Source organism: Arachis hypogaea, chromosome 12 (genome assembly GCF_003086295.3).
Source record: "Arachis hypogaea cultivar Tifrunner chromosome 12, arahy.Tifrunner.gnm2.J5K5, whole genome shotgun sequence".
In the NCBI taxonomy this organism is placed as follows: Eukaryota; Viridiplantae; Streptophyta; class Magnoliopsida; order Fabales; family Fabaceae; genus Arachis; species Arachis hypogaea.
In genome coordinates, this window is record NC_092047.1 from 62,919,377 (window position 1) to 62,934,742 (window position 15,366).

A 15,366-nucleotide genomic window follows, 5' to 3' on the forward strand; every position below is an offset into this window, starting at 1 on the left:
AGCAAAACCGTCGGCTTAGAATTTTCACAAAATAATTCCGTTGCAAGTATAGTTCCAAGCCAACAAATAATGCTCAAATCAAATTTTAAATTCCAAAAGATGTCACAATCACAACACAATAACTGAGAGTATTTAGACTCCCGGATCATCTTCCCTAGGAGTTGCAATGAAATGTTCAATTATTGGCTATGGGGGATTTGGGGTTTTTGATTATAAGAGGCAAGAAATTAAATGGCAAATAATTAAATGGAAAGCAAGTAAAGGCAATGAAAATAGAAATTAAATTGGCAAAAAGGAGCTCTTAACAAAAATTGGGGAATTAGAGATTCATATCCTAGTTATGGACCACAAACATAGTAATTGTGTAGAATTAATCCCTATTAGTCAATCCTAACATCGAGGATTGGTCAAAAAGGCATAGTTGATCTCAATCCACAAGTTCTATCCAACTCTATTAATGGAAGGCTTAGAGTTAGTGGAAACCAAATCAACTAACAATCCTCATACAATGTAGAATGGACATCCACCACTGAAGTGCACCTAATTACCCAATTTTTAAAACCAAGAGTGTGAAAAACTAGGCTAAAATTCAACCACGCATTTTATCAAACACATGGAAGGCATAAAAAGAAAGCATAGTAAAATAAAAAGAAATAATAAATTCTACAACTACCAAGCAAGAAAAGTAAGAATAGCAACTCAATTCAACAAATAAAGAGCATGAAACATAAATTGTATTAAATGAAAATCAAAATAACAAGAGTGTTTATCAACATACAAAGTAACCGAAATGAGAAATTAACAAGATAAACTAAGAAAATTAAGGTAATAGAACAAAGAAAGGTAGAAGAAACTGGATGAAAACAAGAATTGAAAATAGAAATTACAAAGAAATTAAGCTAAAAACCCTAATTTCTAGAGAGAAAGGAGAGCTTCTCTCTCTAGAAAATGACCTAAATTATGCTAAATTAACCCTAATTGCTCCCTCCCTTTCACATGGAATGGTGGCCCCTTTGATATAGTACTCAATCAGTTTCAGAAGGTCAAAAAATGGGCTCTGGAGTCCCAGAAATCGCCCCCAGCGATTTGCATTAAGTGAGTCACGTGCTAGGACTTGTGCGTACGCACACTTGTTGATTTTCTTCTTGTGCGTACGCACAGATTGTCGTGCGCGCGCACACATGCTGTTGTGCTTCTTAAGCGTACGCATAGAAGGTTGTGCGTACGCACACTCTAGTATGTGCTTCTCCTTTGTTTTCCTTTTGTTTTCTTCATGTTTTCTCCCAATTGCATGCTTTTTTTCCACTCTTATCAAGCCATTCCAACCTATTGCACCTGCAATCACTCATCAAAACCATCAAGGTATCGAATGGGATGAAAGTGGGTTAAAATTGATTAAATTAAGCACAAAATGGCATGTTCTTCCAATTAGGCACAATTTAGAGAGAAAACACAAAAGCATGCTATTTACATGAATAAATGTGGGCTTATATGATGAAATCCACTCAAATCAATCCAAAATTTATCGTCAAATATGGATACATCAATTCCTCCACACTTAAACAATAGCATGTCCTCATGCTAATCACAATCAAAGGAGAAGTATCAAAGGGCAAGCTATTTATTCAATGCAACTACCTACATGCATGCAACTATACTAAATACTATCTATCTATATCTATACTATGATTTTCTATTGAGTTTGGCAAAAAAAACAAACAAGAAAATTCCAATCAATTTAAAGTAGATCAGTAGGGCTAAGGCAAGAAAATATAGCAATATGATTAATGTCCAAAGATTTAATTTGAAATTTTCAAAAACTAACAAGCAACTTGCAAGAAGATACAATGTAAGAGATAAGAACATAGAATTGAGCGATCGAACCCCTCACCGGATGTGTATACACTCTAGTCGCTCAGTGTTTAGGGCTTAACCACTCAATTCTCTTTTAATCATGTTCTTCTTGGATTTGCTAGTCATCTAACAATCAACTAATACTTGATAAATGAATGCAAATATCATAAGGTCTTTGGAGGGTTGTAATGGGGCTAGGGTAAGGGTAGGATTAATATGGTTAAGTGGGCGAATAGATTGGATCTTTGATTAGCTCAAGTATCCCCCTAATCCTATATCATCCTATATACACAATAAAATACCCAACTTCCCATTCATTTCTTGTCTCACATTCACTCATGCATCTTCTTTCTAATTCACACATATATGCATTCTTTATTTACATATTTCTTTCTTTTCTTTTCTTTTCTTTTCTTTTCTTTTTCTCTTCTTTTTTTTTTGTTTCAAAAGTATATACACCAAAATTTCTCTTTTCTTTTATCATAAAAAAATATGCATATGTTTTAAATAAAAATGCATGAGTGTTTACCCATTTTTCAAAATTTCATAATAAAAATCCAAAGCAACTTTTTACCAATGTTTTCTCACAAATTTCTCCACACTTAATTGACACACACTCTTCAAATCTAAGCTAATCAAAGATACAATTCATGGTCATTAATGGTTTTTCGCTTAAGGAGAAAGATGTGCTTAAAATTAGAATGAAGGGGAATTAAAGGCTCAAAAGTGGTTTACAAAGGTAGATGTAAGGGTTCGCCATATGAGTTAGTGAATTCAATTTCAAAAATGACCTCAATCATACTGAATGCATTCAAAATATCAAATATAAGACATAAATATTCAAGCAAATCTAAGATTACAATCATAGAAGAGTATATCACACAAGAACAAAAATTGTGGTTGAAAATGTATAACCATACAATTAAAACTCAAATCTCACTAGGTATTTGTTCAAGCTCTTTTCTATGTTCCATAAAAATACTTCATGCAAGTTCAAAAATAAGTTTTCAAATCTAATCAACGGAACGGCCTAAATGAGATTTCTTGAAAATTCTTTGTTGTTTTAACCAAACTTATTTCCTATACTAGGAAACATGCAAATGCAAATATTTACTACAATAAAAGTATAAGCAAGTTAAGATATATACAAGCAACTAAGCAAAGTGAAATTAATGCAATACTAACAAATATTCACAAAAATATAACTATCAAAACTAAGAAATAGTGCAAAGTGTTGAGAAAGAGAAATTTACACTCCGAAAATTGTAAATCCTCCCCTACACTTAAAAGTTGCACGGTCTTCTGTGCATGCACACAATCCGGGGGTGAAGAGATGTGAGGCTCCACCTTGGTGAGCACTGGGGCTCAGGTCGTTGACATGAATTCAGAAAAAAGTCAGAGTAGTGTGGTATGATAAAAGACAATGTGTGTATTCTAAGTGTGCATGGTTTAGAACACAACCTATTGGCCGGGTAACATATGTTCCTCAATTAAGTAGCCTAGGTTGCAAGTAAAGAATAAATAAGAGATAAGGCATAAACAAACCTAGGTGACTACAACTAAAGTGAATTGAATATATGAGATATTGGATATTGAAATTGTGCAAGTGAAAGCGCAAAATTGATATAGAAGCACAATAAACAATAACCAATCCAATAATGAAAAGAAAACTCCTTATTCATCATGAAACATTATGAAATAGTCACATGGTAAAGGTACTTGTTGCAAAAAGTGATAAGCTTGATAAGAATCAAGTTAAGTCACTCAAACAAATCCAAAGCATTAAAAACAAACAAATGCCTTGTAATGTGATGAATTTAATATGAAAATCATGATGAACAAGTAATTTCAACTCAATTCACTTAAATAAAAGTGCACAATTGATTAAGTTGCCACAAAAGGATATAGTCTAATGCATATTGTAGCTACAACATATGAATCAAACTCAAAATGTATTTAGGCAATTAAATAAAGACTTGATGCTCAGTACACATACTCATAAAAAAATTAAACCAAAATTTAAGCAAGAAGTAACCTAATCAAATAAATCAAACACTTGCAATTTATTCAATTAACAAAAATTAAAATAAAACTAATATAATTACTAAAATAAAAAAATGAAATGCAATGAAGACTAAGTAAAACAAGTAGCAAAATTGGGAAAAAGCAAGAGAAGGGAGGGATGAAGGGGGTGAAAGTGTGTTAGGTCTTAATTTAAAGTGCAATAAAAATTTTGCACAAAACAGCACTTGTGCGTACGCAGAGGTGTGTGTGCGTATGCACACTCGGTGGAGCAGGGGAGGTGTGCGATCGCACAAGGTGTGCAAATGCTCCGAACAGAAAGGGAGTTAAGATGTCTGCGTACGCATAGAACACACTCTCTCTCTTTTTTTTAAAGGGGAGGGATCATGTGTGCGTACGCACGCACAGAAAAAAAATTGGGTAGGGTTCATACGCACAGGGTGTGCCAATGCTCCCAATAGAATGGGTGCAGGTGAGTGTGTGTACGCACAAGATGGTGCGTACGCACAAAGCTCGCAAAAAGAAGGTCGCGTGCATACGTACAAGGTGGTGTGCGCACGCACAAAGTGGAAAACAAGGGGAATGCGCATGTACAAGGCGTGCGAGCACTCCCAACAGAGGGCATAGAGGTTGGTGTGCATACGCATAGGTGGGTGCGTATACACAGGATGCTAAATTTTGTTGTTGTGTGCGTGCGCACAAGCGTGTGTGCACGCACATGCCCTGTTTTTCCCAAAAAAGTTTCTTCAAATTCTAAGGTGCCAAGCCTTAGCTCAACCAAAATTTAACCCTAAAACATCTAAAAACCCATAAATTCATGATCCATACAGAAATTAACCTAACAAATCTCAAAATTAAACTAATTCTAAGCTAACTACAATAAACAAAATGCAATAAAGTCAAATTATAAACAAAAGGAGAAGGTAAGAACAATGTTACCAAGGTGGGTGTCTTCCACCTATCACTTCTATTTAGAGTCCTTAAGTTGGAATTTATTGAGAAGCTCTTAGTAATGAGACTTTATTGTGTTTCAACCCTCCTTGAAATCTCACCCAAGCTTGTATTCTCCAAGGCTTTGGAGATTCCAAAGCTTGTGCACCCAAATCTTGTTGTGAATTCCTTTCATTCTATCTAGGTAACAAGCATTTGAAATTTCCAATTCCTATAACACAATAGCAACAAAACTCATAATACAATGGGTGAGAATTCATAGGATAAAAAGAAAATAAAAACCAAAAGTAATAAGAACAAATAAAATGAACTCCTAAAACTAGCAAAAACAAGCAATCAATCAAAAACAAACTATTTACATATTCACATATTAACAATAGCCAACAATAAGCAAGTAACATATGCACAATCAAACAAAAATAAGCTATTCACAATATTCACATATGCACAATAGCCAACAATAAGCACACATTGCAACTCCCTGGCAACGGTGCCAAAAATTTGAAAGAGCAAAACCGTCAGCTTAGAATTTTCACAAAATAATTCCGTTGCTAGTATAGTTCCAAGCCAACAGTTAATGCTCAAATCAAATTTTAAATTCCAAAAGATGTCACAATCACAACACAATAACCGAGAGTATTTAGACTCCCGGATCGTCCTCCCTAGGAGTTGCAATGAAATGTTCAATTATTGGCTATGGGAGATTTGAGATTTTTTATTATAAGAGGCAAGAAATTAAAATGGCAAATAATTAAATGGAAAGCAAGTAAAGGCAATGAAAATAGAAATTAAATTGGCAAAAAAAGAGATCTTGGCAAGAATTGGGGAATTAGGGATTCCTATCCTAGTTATGGACCACAAACATGGTAATTGTGTAGAATTAATCCCAATTAGTCAATCCTAACATTGAGGATTAGTCAAAAGGGCATTGTTGATCTCAATCCACAAGTCCTAGCCAACTCTATTAATGGAAGTCTTAGAGTCAGTGGAAACCAAATCAACTAACAATTCCCACACAATGTAGAATGGACATCCACCACTCAAGTTTACCCAATTATCGAATTTTCCAACCAAGAGTGTGAAAAACTAGGCTAAAATCCAACCAAGTATTTTATTAAAGACTTGGAAGGCATAAAAAGAAAGCATGGTAAAATAACAAGAAATAATAAATTTTACAACTACCAAGCAAGGAAAGTAAGAATAGCAACTCAATTCAACAAATAAAGAGCATGAAACATAAATTGCATTAAATAGAAATCAAAATAACAAGAGTGTTTATCAACATACAAAGTAACCAAAATGAGAAATTAACAAGATAAACTAAGAAAATTAAGGCAATAGAACAAAGAAAGGTAGAAGAAACTAGATGAAAACAAGAATTGAAAATAAAAATTATAAAGAAATTAATCTAAAAACCCTAATTTCTAGAGAGAAGAGGGAGCTTCTCTCTCTAGAAAATGACCTACATGATGCTAAACTAACCCTAATTGCTCCCCCTTTTCACATGGAATGTTGGCCCCTTTGATATAGTACTTAATCAACTTCAGAAGGTCCAAAATTGGGCTCTGGAGGCCCAGAAATCGTCCCCAGCGATCTGCATTAAGTGAGTCACGTACTAGAACTTGTGTGTACGTGATGAGTCTATATTTTATGATATATTTTAGTTTGATTTAAGTGGATCTCATCATATAAATTCACATTTATTCATCTAAATTGCATGCTTTTGATATTTCTTCCCAAATTGTGCTTGAAAGTGAAAACATGCTCTTTTGTGCTTAAATTAGTCAATTTTAATTCACTTTAATCCCATTTGGTGCCTTGATGTATTTGTTAAGTGATTTCAGGTTTCCAAGGCAAGTATGGGTTGAAGAAGTGAAAGAAAGAGCATGCAAAATGGAAGAAACCACGAAGAAATGGAGTTTGGAAGTTTTAGCACGCGTGCGTACGCACATGAAGGATTTGCGAGCGATACGTACGCGTGACCCACACGTACGTGTGGATGGATTTTTGCGCAGCGACACGTACGCGTGACTCACACATACGCGTGACACGAATTACGTCAGCTCATTAATTGCAAATCGCTGGGGCGATTTTTGGGACTCCAAGACCCAGTCCAACTCATTTCTAAAGCTATATGAGGCCAAAGGAAAGCTGAATGAAGGGGGGACAATTAGGGTTAGATTTTGTTATGTTTTCTCTTAGTTTCTAGAGAGAGAAGCTCCCCTTCTCTCTAGAATTAGGGTGTTTAGCTTAGTTTCCTTTTAATTTCAGCACTTAATTCTTGTTTTAGTGTAGTTTCATTTATGTTTCTATGCTTTCTTGTCTTTATCTTCTTCATCTCTTTTGTTATTTCCTCTTTTATGTCATTTTTATGTTTTATGACACTCTTGTTAATTTAATTTACATTTAATGTAAATTTATGTTTCCATGTCATTTGTTGCTTTCTTTAGTTGTTATTGCTATTTTCTTGCTTTGGTAGCTTTAGAATTTATTTTATTGCATTTTAATATTATTTTATTTTCATGCACACCAAGTGTTTGATAAAATGCTTGGCTTAGTTTTTACTTAATTTTTCTCCACTTTTGGCTTTAATTTGATGACTTTGGTGATCATTGAGTCATTGATGTCCATTCTTGTTTGATATATTAGAGTAGTTAGTTGATTTGGTTTCCCTTGACTCTATGTGACCCCTTAGTGTTGACATAGGACTTAGGGATTGAAATTAACTATGCCTATTTGACTTATCTTCGATGTAAGGTTGACTAAGTAGGATTAACTCTTCATAATAATCATATGTTTGTGGTCAATGGCTAGGATAGGTAACCTTAGCTCTCAATTACTTGCCAAGAGTTTTCTTGCATTTTAAGTTTCCTTCCTTTGCACTTAATTGCTTTGACTTTTATTGCTTTGATGTTTAAATTTTGCATGTTTAGTTTTCACACTCTTGGTTGAGAAATTGGATGTTTGGGTGGAATTGAGTTATGGATGTCCATTCCGCATTGTGTGAGAATAGTTAATTGGTTCGGTTTTCATTGACGCTAGTCTTTCACTAAGTAATTAGTGAGTTGACTAGGACTTATGGATTGAGATCAATTATGGCTTTTTGACTAATTCTCAAGGAGGATTGACTAATTTGGATTGATTCCACACAATTTCCATTTGTGGTCCATAATTAGGATAGGAATCCTAGATTACCTAATTCTTGCCAAGAGTTGGCATTTACATTCCTTGCATGCTCATTTAATTTCTTGCTATTTACATTACTTGCTCTCTTGCTTGCATTCACAATTCCCCATGCTTTTCTTCATAGCCAATAAATGTACATTTCATTGCAACTCCTAGGGAAAGACGACCCGGGAGCTAAATACTCTCGGTTATTTTGTATTCGATTTAATATTTGATCTTGAGAATTCATTGTTGGTCTAGACTATACTTTCAACGATGGAATTGTATTTTTTGAAAATCTAGACTAATAATAGCTCTCATCATCAGTACGTACAGACATGTGCGTACGCACACTTGCTGATTTTCTTCTTGAGTGTACGCATAGAAGGTTGTGCGTACGCACACTCCAGTGTGTGCTTCTCCTTTGTTTTTTTCATGTTTTATCCCAATTGTATGCTTTTTTTCCACTCTTATCAAGCCATTCCAATGCAATCCCTCATCAAAACCATCAAAGTATCGAATGGGATGAAAGTGGGTTAAAATTGGTTAAATTAAGCACAAAATGACATGTTTTCCCAATTAGGCACAATTTAGAGAGAAAACACAAAAGCATGCTATTTACATGAATAAATGCGGATTTATATGATGAAATTCACTCAAATCAATCCAAAATTTATTGTCAAATATGGATTCATCACTTATGCGGAACCCAATTTTGAAAACTCGCATATGCGAGAGTACGCACGCGACACGAGCCCCCTATTTTAGCAAAAAATGAGCCTGTCGAATGTTAAGTCAATCTTCTATATTTTCAAACCTCCTTTACATTTGTTTAAAGTCTGTTAGTAAGCTTTTAAGCCTTAGAAGGAGGATGGATCGGTTAAGTGAGTTGAGGGAATGTCGGGAAGGAGTCGTGAAATGATATCGAAATTAATGAAGTGTTGGTAACGTTGAATAAGTTTGATTGAAATAATGATGACTGGTAGTTGATTGAGATATATGTGACCGGGTAAGATGCAGTGGTCTTATCCACTTGCTCCGAATATGGGTTGAGACTCCGGGTAAGATGCAGTGGTGTTATCCACTTGCTCTGGGTCAGTGATTGTGACGCAAGGGTTGATGAAAGGATGATGAATGAGTTTTGAATGAGATATGATGAGAATGAGTATGATAATGAGAGGCAAGGATGAATGATGATGAATATGACTATGGTTTCTCTCTTGTCGTAAGGGTGACAGTGCGCCTATTCTTTCTAATGGTGACAGAGCACGTAGTTCCTCTAATGGTGACATGGTACTTGTTCTGAGGGTTACTGATGAGCGGATAATTTATACGCTTTTTGGCATTGTTTTTACTTAGTTTTTCACTACTAGAAAACTAGTTATTACAGACGAATATTTCCGACGGATTTTATCCCACTGAAATACAGAGGGAATTTCAGAGGAATTTTTTGTCGAAAAATAAAAAAAATGAATTAGCATAAATTACAGACAGAAAAGAGAATCCGTCGATAATTTTGTCGGAAAAATTAATTTTTTTTCCGTGAGAAATGGTTACAGACGAAAAATCCGTCTGTAATTAAATAGACAAAACGCTGCATTTTTATTAAATTATTACAGACGAAAAATCCGTCTGTAATTTAAATTTTCCGTCGGAAATGTTGAAAACCCTAATTTTATCACCACCCAATTCACACTCCATTCGAACACCATTCACACTCCATTCACACTCTTCTTCACCCTCATCCCTCGAACTCTTCGCCCTGCAGCCACTGCAGTCTCTGCCGCCACTGCAGCCACGCAACCCCCGCATCAGCCCTCGCAGCTCCCTGCAACCCCACAGCCTCGCAGCCACCGCAGCCCCTACACAGACACAGCCTCCACTGCCACTGTAGAAGATCCGTTGCTGTCGTAGGAAGCTGTGTCGCCATGATTGGAAGCTCCCTCGCCGTTGTTTGGAAGCTCATTGGCCTTCTCCTCTGTTCGAGCGCTCTCCTTCTCTCTCGGTGTCGCCGTTGTGTTTCTGCCACTGCCCTTCCTCCTCGCTTTCATTCACGAGTCATGACCGTTCCTTCACTCCTCCATTGGAAGTAGATCTGAAGAGCCACGAACCGAGGTGTGGCATGTTCCTCCATCATTGAGTTGGTGTTGCGGTTGCCATAACTTTGCGTCCCTTGCTGTCGTCGACAATCACATTGTGCCCCTCCTCCCACACCTCCTCCATACGCCATTTTCCCTTTATTTCTGAGGTAAGATTTGAGATTTTTTTCCTATTTCTTAGTTTTTATTTTTTGTTTTTGTTCTTGGTGTTTCTTCTGATGAGTTTTCTTATTGTGTTGTTATTGTTATGTTCAACATTTTTTTTGAGGGATTTTGCTCAATGTTAAGGTTCGTTTAGTGTTGTAACATTTATGATTAGTGGAAAAATAGATAAAAAAAACTAAATAAAGTGTTGGTGAGACATCCCCAGACAAGAAATTAAAAGAATTAAAGCTTACTGAAGATCAGTCATATGTTTAACTGTTAGTTGTTTATGAAACTACCGTAAGCTATTGAGTTTTTTGGGCCAATTGAGATGCTATGAAGTGTATAGGCCTCTGGTTCAACCCTTGTCACATTCTGTCTCCATCTCCTATTGATTACTCACTTCTGTGAAAAACTGCATGCTTTGGATTTTAGAGACTCTTTTTTCTTCAATTGATTTATATTTCTTTCCTTTACTGATTCTTTTTGTTTCTCAATTGGATTGAGGAGTTATGTAACAGAAAAATAATCTAAGGTGGTTATTGATGATGTTGAAATTTAGTAGTCCTATATATATTTTTCAGCTTTTGATTTTTGTAATTTGCAATGCAGGGGACCAATGTGGTTCTGATTTGATGTAAATGTGAGTCTATATTTTTGTTCTTTTATTTCTCAAATCACAGTCAATGATTTTGATAAACTAATTCTGTGCAATCTCTGGTATGTAAGTAGAAAACTGATACCTAAATATACTTTTCATTTTTCATTAATACAAGTTTAAATTATATATAGCATTATATAGTTTGTGAAAATATACTTGTTCAAAATAGAAGGACATAGTTCCACACATATATGCCATGCTTAGGAAGAAAGAAGGACATAGTCTTAATTATGTTGATGGAGAAATCACTTTATATGCTTGAGCTTAGGGTATATACAGAGTGACTCATGTAGGAAATCATTCTGTTCTCTTTGTGGCAGAAAAGTAACCTCGTCTATGGATGTTATCATCTCCTGAGCTGAACTGGACCGTCAGGGTAATATTTTTTTAAAAGAATGAAAAAATAAGACTTGCTTTGTTTTTTACATGTTCTCTGGATATGCTTGTACTAAGCCCTAAGCTCAACATTAGTTTCTTTCTGGGTCACTCTCAGTTAAAAATGAACTACTAGATTCTTATGATGTTTACGTTACTCTTGAACAACAGTATACCTGAATCCTAAACCAGTTAATTTTATTCGTTTATTTTACTTGCAAGGGTATCATCAGTAGAAGAATATTTGGTGTCGAAGCAAAGGTGTTCCTATTTCCTCTCTATATTGTATTTTATTTTAGGGATGGTTGTTCGTAAAAGATGCTAACAGGCTCAACTCAGTAGCAGGGGGTCAAAATCTCGTCCTCCATCCACTCGTAATTGCAATCCTCTTCTTATTCTATTCACCACTCACTACTCACTGTATAGTCATCAAACTTTGGATGCTTTTTTCTCTGCAGAGGCACCCACACCACAGCTCGACGGCAAGTCTCGCAACGATACTTTCGATCTTGACTTTGAAGAACGACTTCAAACAGTTAGAAGGTACAACTTTAGTTCTTCTCATTCTGTTCCTTACTCATTTGGTAATTTTTCTACCTCAAATTTGGGAACTTGCTACACTGCTCAGGTCTGCCCTTGAACAAAAGAAAGCAGACGACCAAAAATAGTTTGGACCCATTGACTATGATGCAATTCACTCATGCAAATAGCCCCCCCCTCCTCCTCCCCTATATATAAGGGATCTCTAATACCTGTTTTCTTCCGTGGCAGGGTACACACACATACACATTATTCATTAATTAAGCAAGCTAGAGCTACACTTAGCTTCCCTTCAATTCTTCTCTAGCTCTTCTTTCCATCAAAACCATGCCTCAAGTCGCTACTGAAATTTTTATCGTTGGTGTTATAGGTACACACACATACATGCACAATTAATTGATTACTCTCTTAACATATATTCTTTTTCATTCTCCTTCCAAGCAATTCACTGATCTCTCTCTGATATGTGCCAAAGCCAAACACATTGACCCATCATCATTCATGTTGCCTAGCCCTCTCTGTCACATCTACATGATTGCCAATTCCTGTCATTTGAACTTCAACACTCACACACCCTTCACACTCCAACTCACTACCAAGTCACCCACAAATTAATCTTCTCCCTTACCATCATCGCATTTATAAAATAACAATAATAAATATTTGGTAGCAAAAAATGTTAACTAAAAACAGTCTGAATTTATTTTATTTAATATTTATTAATTGTTACTAAAATTAATAAATATAAAATCAGACAAATTTAGACTATTTTTTTTATTCTCTAGCATTACAATAACATTACTCCTTCTGTTTCTTTCTTTGACGTATCAATATATTTAGATATAGTATTAGATATATTACTAAAACAGAAACTTTTGGTGACCAATAATTAACTTTTAGTTTCTACTAAACCGAATGCTTTTCAATTGTATGCTTTTTTTTCCTTAATTGTTGTTTAATTATTTTCATCTTATAATTTTTGCTTTTGTTATGACACAGCTTTCAGTGCCTCCAAAACCGTTCTAATTAAAGATATAATCTTTTTATTTTAATTCTTTAGCATAATGTGTTAATAATTAAATTGATAGTAGAATTTCTAAATTGCAAATTATCATAATGAAGATGAACAATTAGCTACAAAATATAATATTTTATTAGTATGTTTATTCTTTGTGTGATTCTTTTAAATTTATTGGGTTGTAAATTGTAAGTTTTCACTGGAGACCAGTTTGTAGTCGAATTAATTTTCAAATGGTTATTTAGTTAGTGTAATATATGAGTGTAGATTGATAATAATGTAGCTAAAATTTAAGTTTCTTCATTAATTTTTTTAATACTACTCCAAAGGATCGACGGCTTAGAATTCAGCTGTCTCTCTGCTCCAAGTGACAGTCAGTGAGGTTAGCAAGCACACCCTGATTCTCAAAAAATTCTGTGTGATTTGTTTATCTATAGTGGTTGGATTAGGTCTTTTCTTGGGTCTTCTTATTGTGATTTTGCCATAGTAAATTACCAAATTGCCCTCTCTCATGATTTTATAAAAATAATACTCTAACACACACACACACACATACACACTCTCTCTCTCTCTCTCTCTCTCTCTCTCTCTCATTCCACAGTAGTTGATTATTAGAAGACTAATTTGTGTGTTCGCTCAGAGATTTTTGGTCCAATCCCTTCAACTTTTTGCTTGGAGTTAAGGTTTGTGAAATTCTTGTGTTATAAACTTCATTGATTTCTAGGGTATTGTATGATAAATAAAATATTACTTGTGTTGTGTTGTTGCTTGTATTGCATTGAAAACATTGATATGGTTAAATATTGATAAGATGTTGTATGATAGATGAAATGTTGCTTGTGTTGGATGATTTATAGGCACTAAAAATATCGAATTTGTAAGAAATGTCTTGGCACCATCGAGTGTGGATGTATGATAGGTTGAATCCAACAAGAGGGGGTATTAAACCTGAGTTTTATGACAAGGTTGAGGAGTTTATAGAAACAATTAGTAAGTTAGATGTTGTGAAGTCGGAAGGAAAGTGTAGATGCCCATGCGTTAAGTGTAGATGCACAAATTATAAAGAGCTGAACATTATTAAGATACATTTGTGGGAAAAGGGGTTTATGCCAAATTATTGGATTTGGACAGAACATGGAGAGATTGACGACATAGGGATTAATCAGATGGGATTCAATAATTGTGGGGAAGGTGGTTCAGGAAGTGGTGCAAATATAGAAGAATGTGATATGTATGACATTAGCTGGGAAGACAACTCCAGAAGGTATCATGAAATGGTTTTCGATTCTGTTGGTCTAGAGGATCCTCATGTAGAGGCTAAAAACTTTTTTGATCTTCTTGAGGCAGCTCAAAAGCCTTTGTGGGAAGGTTGTGTGCACTCTCAACTATCGATAGCTGTTAGAATGCTATGCATTAAGGCCGAGGAAAACCAATCACAGGAGTCATTTAAGCAGTGGGCCACCTTAATTAGGAAAATTGCTCCTAAGGTTAGTGCCATACCTAGGGATTACTATGAGGCTAAGAAGTTAGTACAAAAGCTTGGATTGAAGGCAATCAAAATAGATTGTTGCTCAAACAATTGCATGTTTTATCGAAAAGACGATGCTGCTCTAACTAGTTGCAAGTTTTGTGAAGCACCTAGATTCAAGCCTATTTCCGATGGTGGTTGTAAGTCCAAGAGAGTTCCTGTCAGACAGATGCACTACCTACCCTTAATCCCTAGACTTCGAAGGCTTTATGCGTCAATGAGTTCAGCTCCGCACATGACGTGGCATATAAAAAACCAACGTGATGATGGCGTGATGACCCATCCGTCACATGGGGAGGCATGGAAAAGCTTTGACCGTATCCACTCTGATTTTGCTTTGGAGCCTAGAAACATTAGGTTAGGTCTTTGCTCTGATGGGTTTACCCCAAATATCCAATTTAGCAAGCCTTATTCTTGTTGGCCCATAATTGTAATTCCATACAATCTACCTCCTGGAATGTGTATGAAAGATCCTTATTTGTTCTTGACTTGCTTAATACCTGGTCCTAATAACCCTAAAGCCAATATTGATATATTCTTGGGACCCTTGATTGATGAATTAAATGAGTTGTGGAATCCTGGTGTTTTGACGTATGATATTGTAGAAAAGAAGAATTTCGTCTTAAAGGCAGCATTGATGTGGACTATCAATGATTTCCCGGCTTATGGGATGTTGTCTGGGTGGATGACACAAGGAAGATTGTCATATCCTATTTGCATGGAGGATACCAAGTCTTTTACACTATCACATGGAGGCAAGGCATCATGGTTTGATTATCATCGGAGATTTTTGCCGACAAACTACCCTTATAGGCGCAATAAGAATGACTTCAGGAAGAATAAAATAGAAGAGGCTCCTACCAGATTAAGTGGTTTGGAGATTTGGCAAAAGGGTTAAAGGACTTGGAAAGATATCAGATAATGGAAAGTGGATCAAATCGCGAGAGTATGGTATTACTCACAATTGGACTAAGCAAAGTGTGTTTTGGGAGTTACCTTATTGGAAGGA

General features: G+C 35.4%; 1 protein-coding gene across 1 annotated transcript; it reads left to right on the plus strand.

Annotated features, from left to right (window-relative positions):
• Nucleotides 1–13,713: 13,713 nt before the first annotated feature.
• Nucleotides 13,714–15,255, plus strand: LOC112730074 (uncharacterized). Its single transcript, XM_025780187.1, has one exon. The coding sequence runs from the start codon at nucleotides 13,714–13,716 to the stop codon at nucleotides 15,253–15,255; it is 1,542 nt and encodes a 513-aa protein (XP_025635972.1).
• Nucleotides 15,256–15,366: the final 111 nt, after the last annotated feature.

What these genes read in the sequence shown, in the direction of transcription:
- LOC112730074 (XM_025780187.1), top strand. Translation starts at nt 13,714, where the DNA reads ATGTCTTGGCACCATCGAGTGTGGATGTATGATAGGTTGAATCCAACA.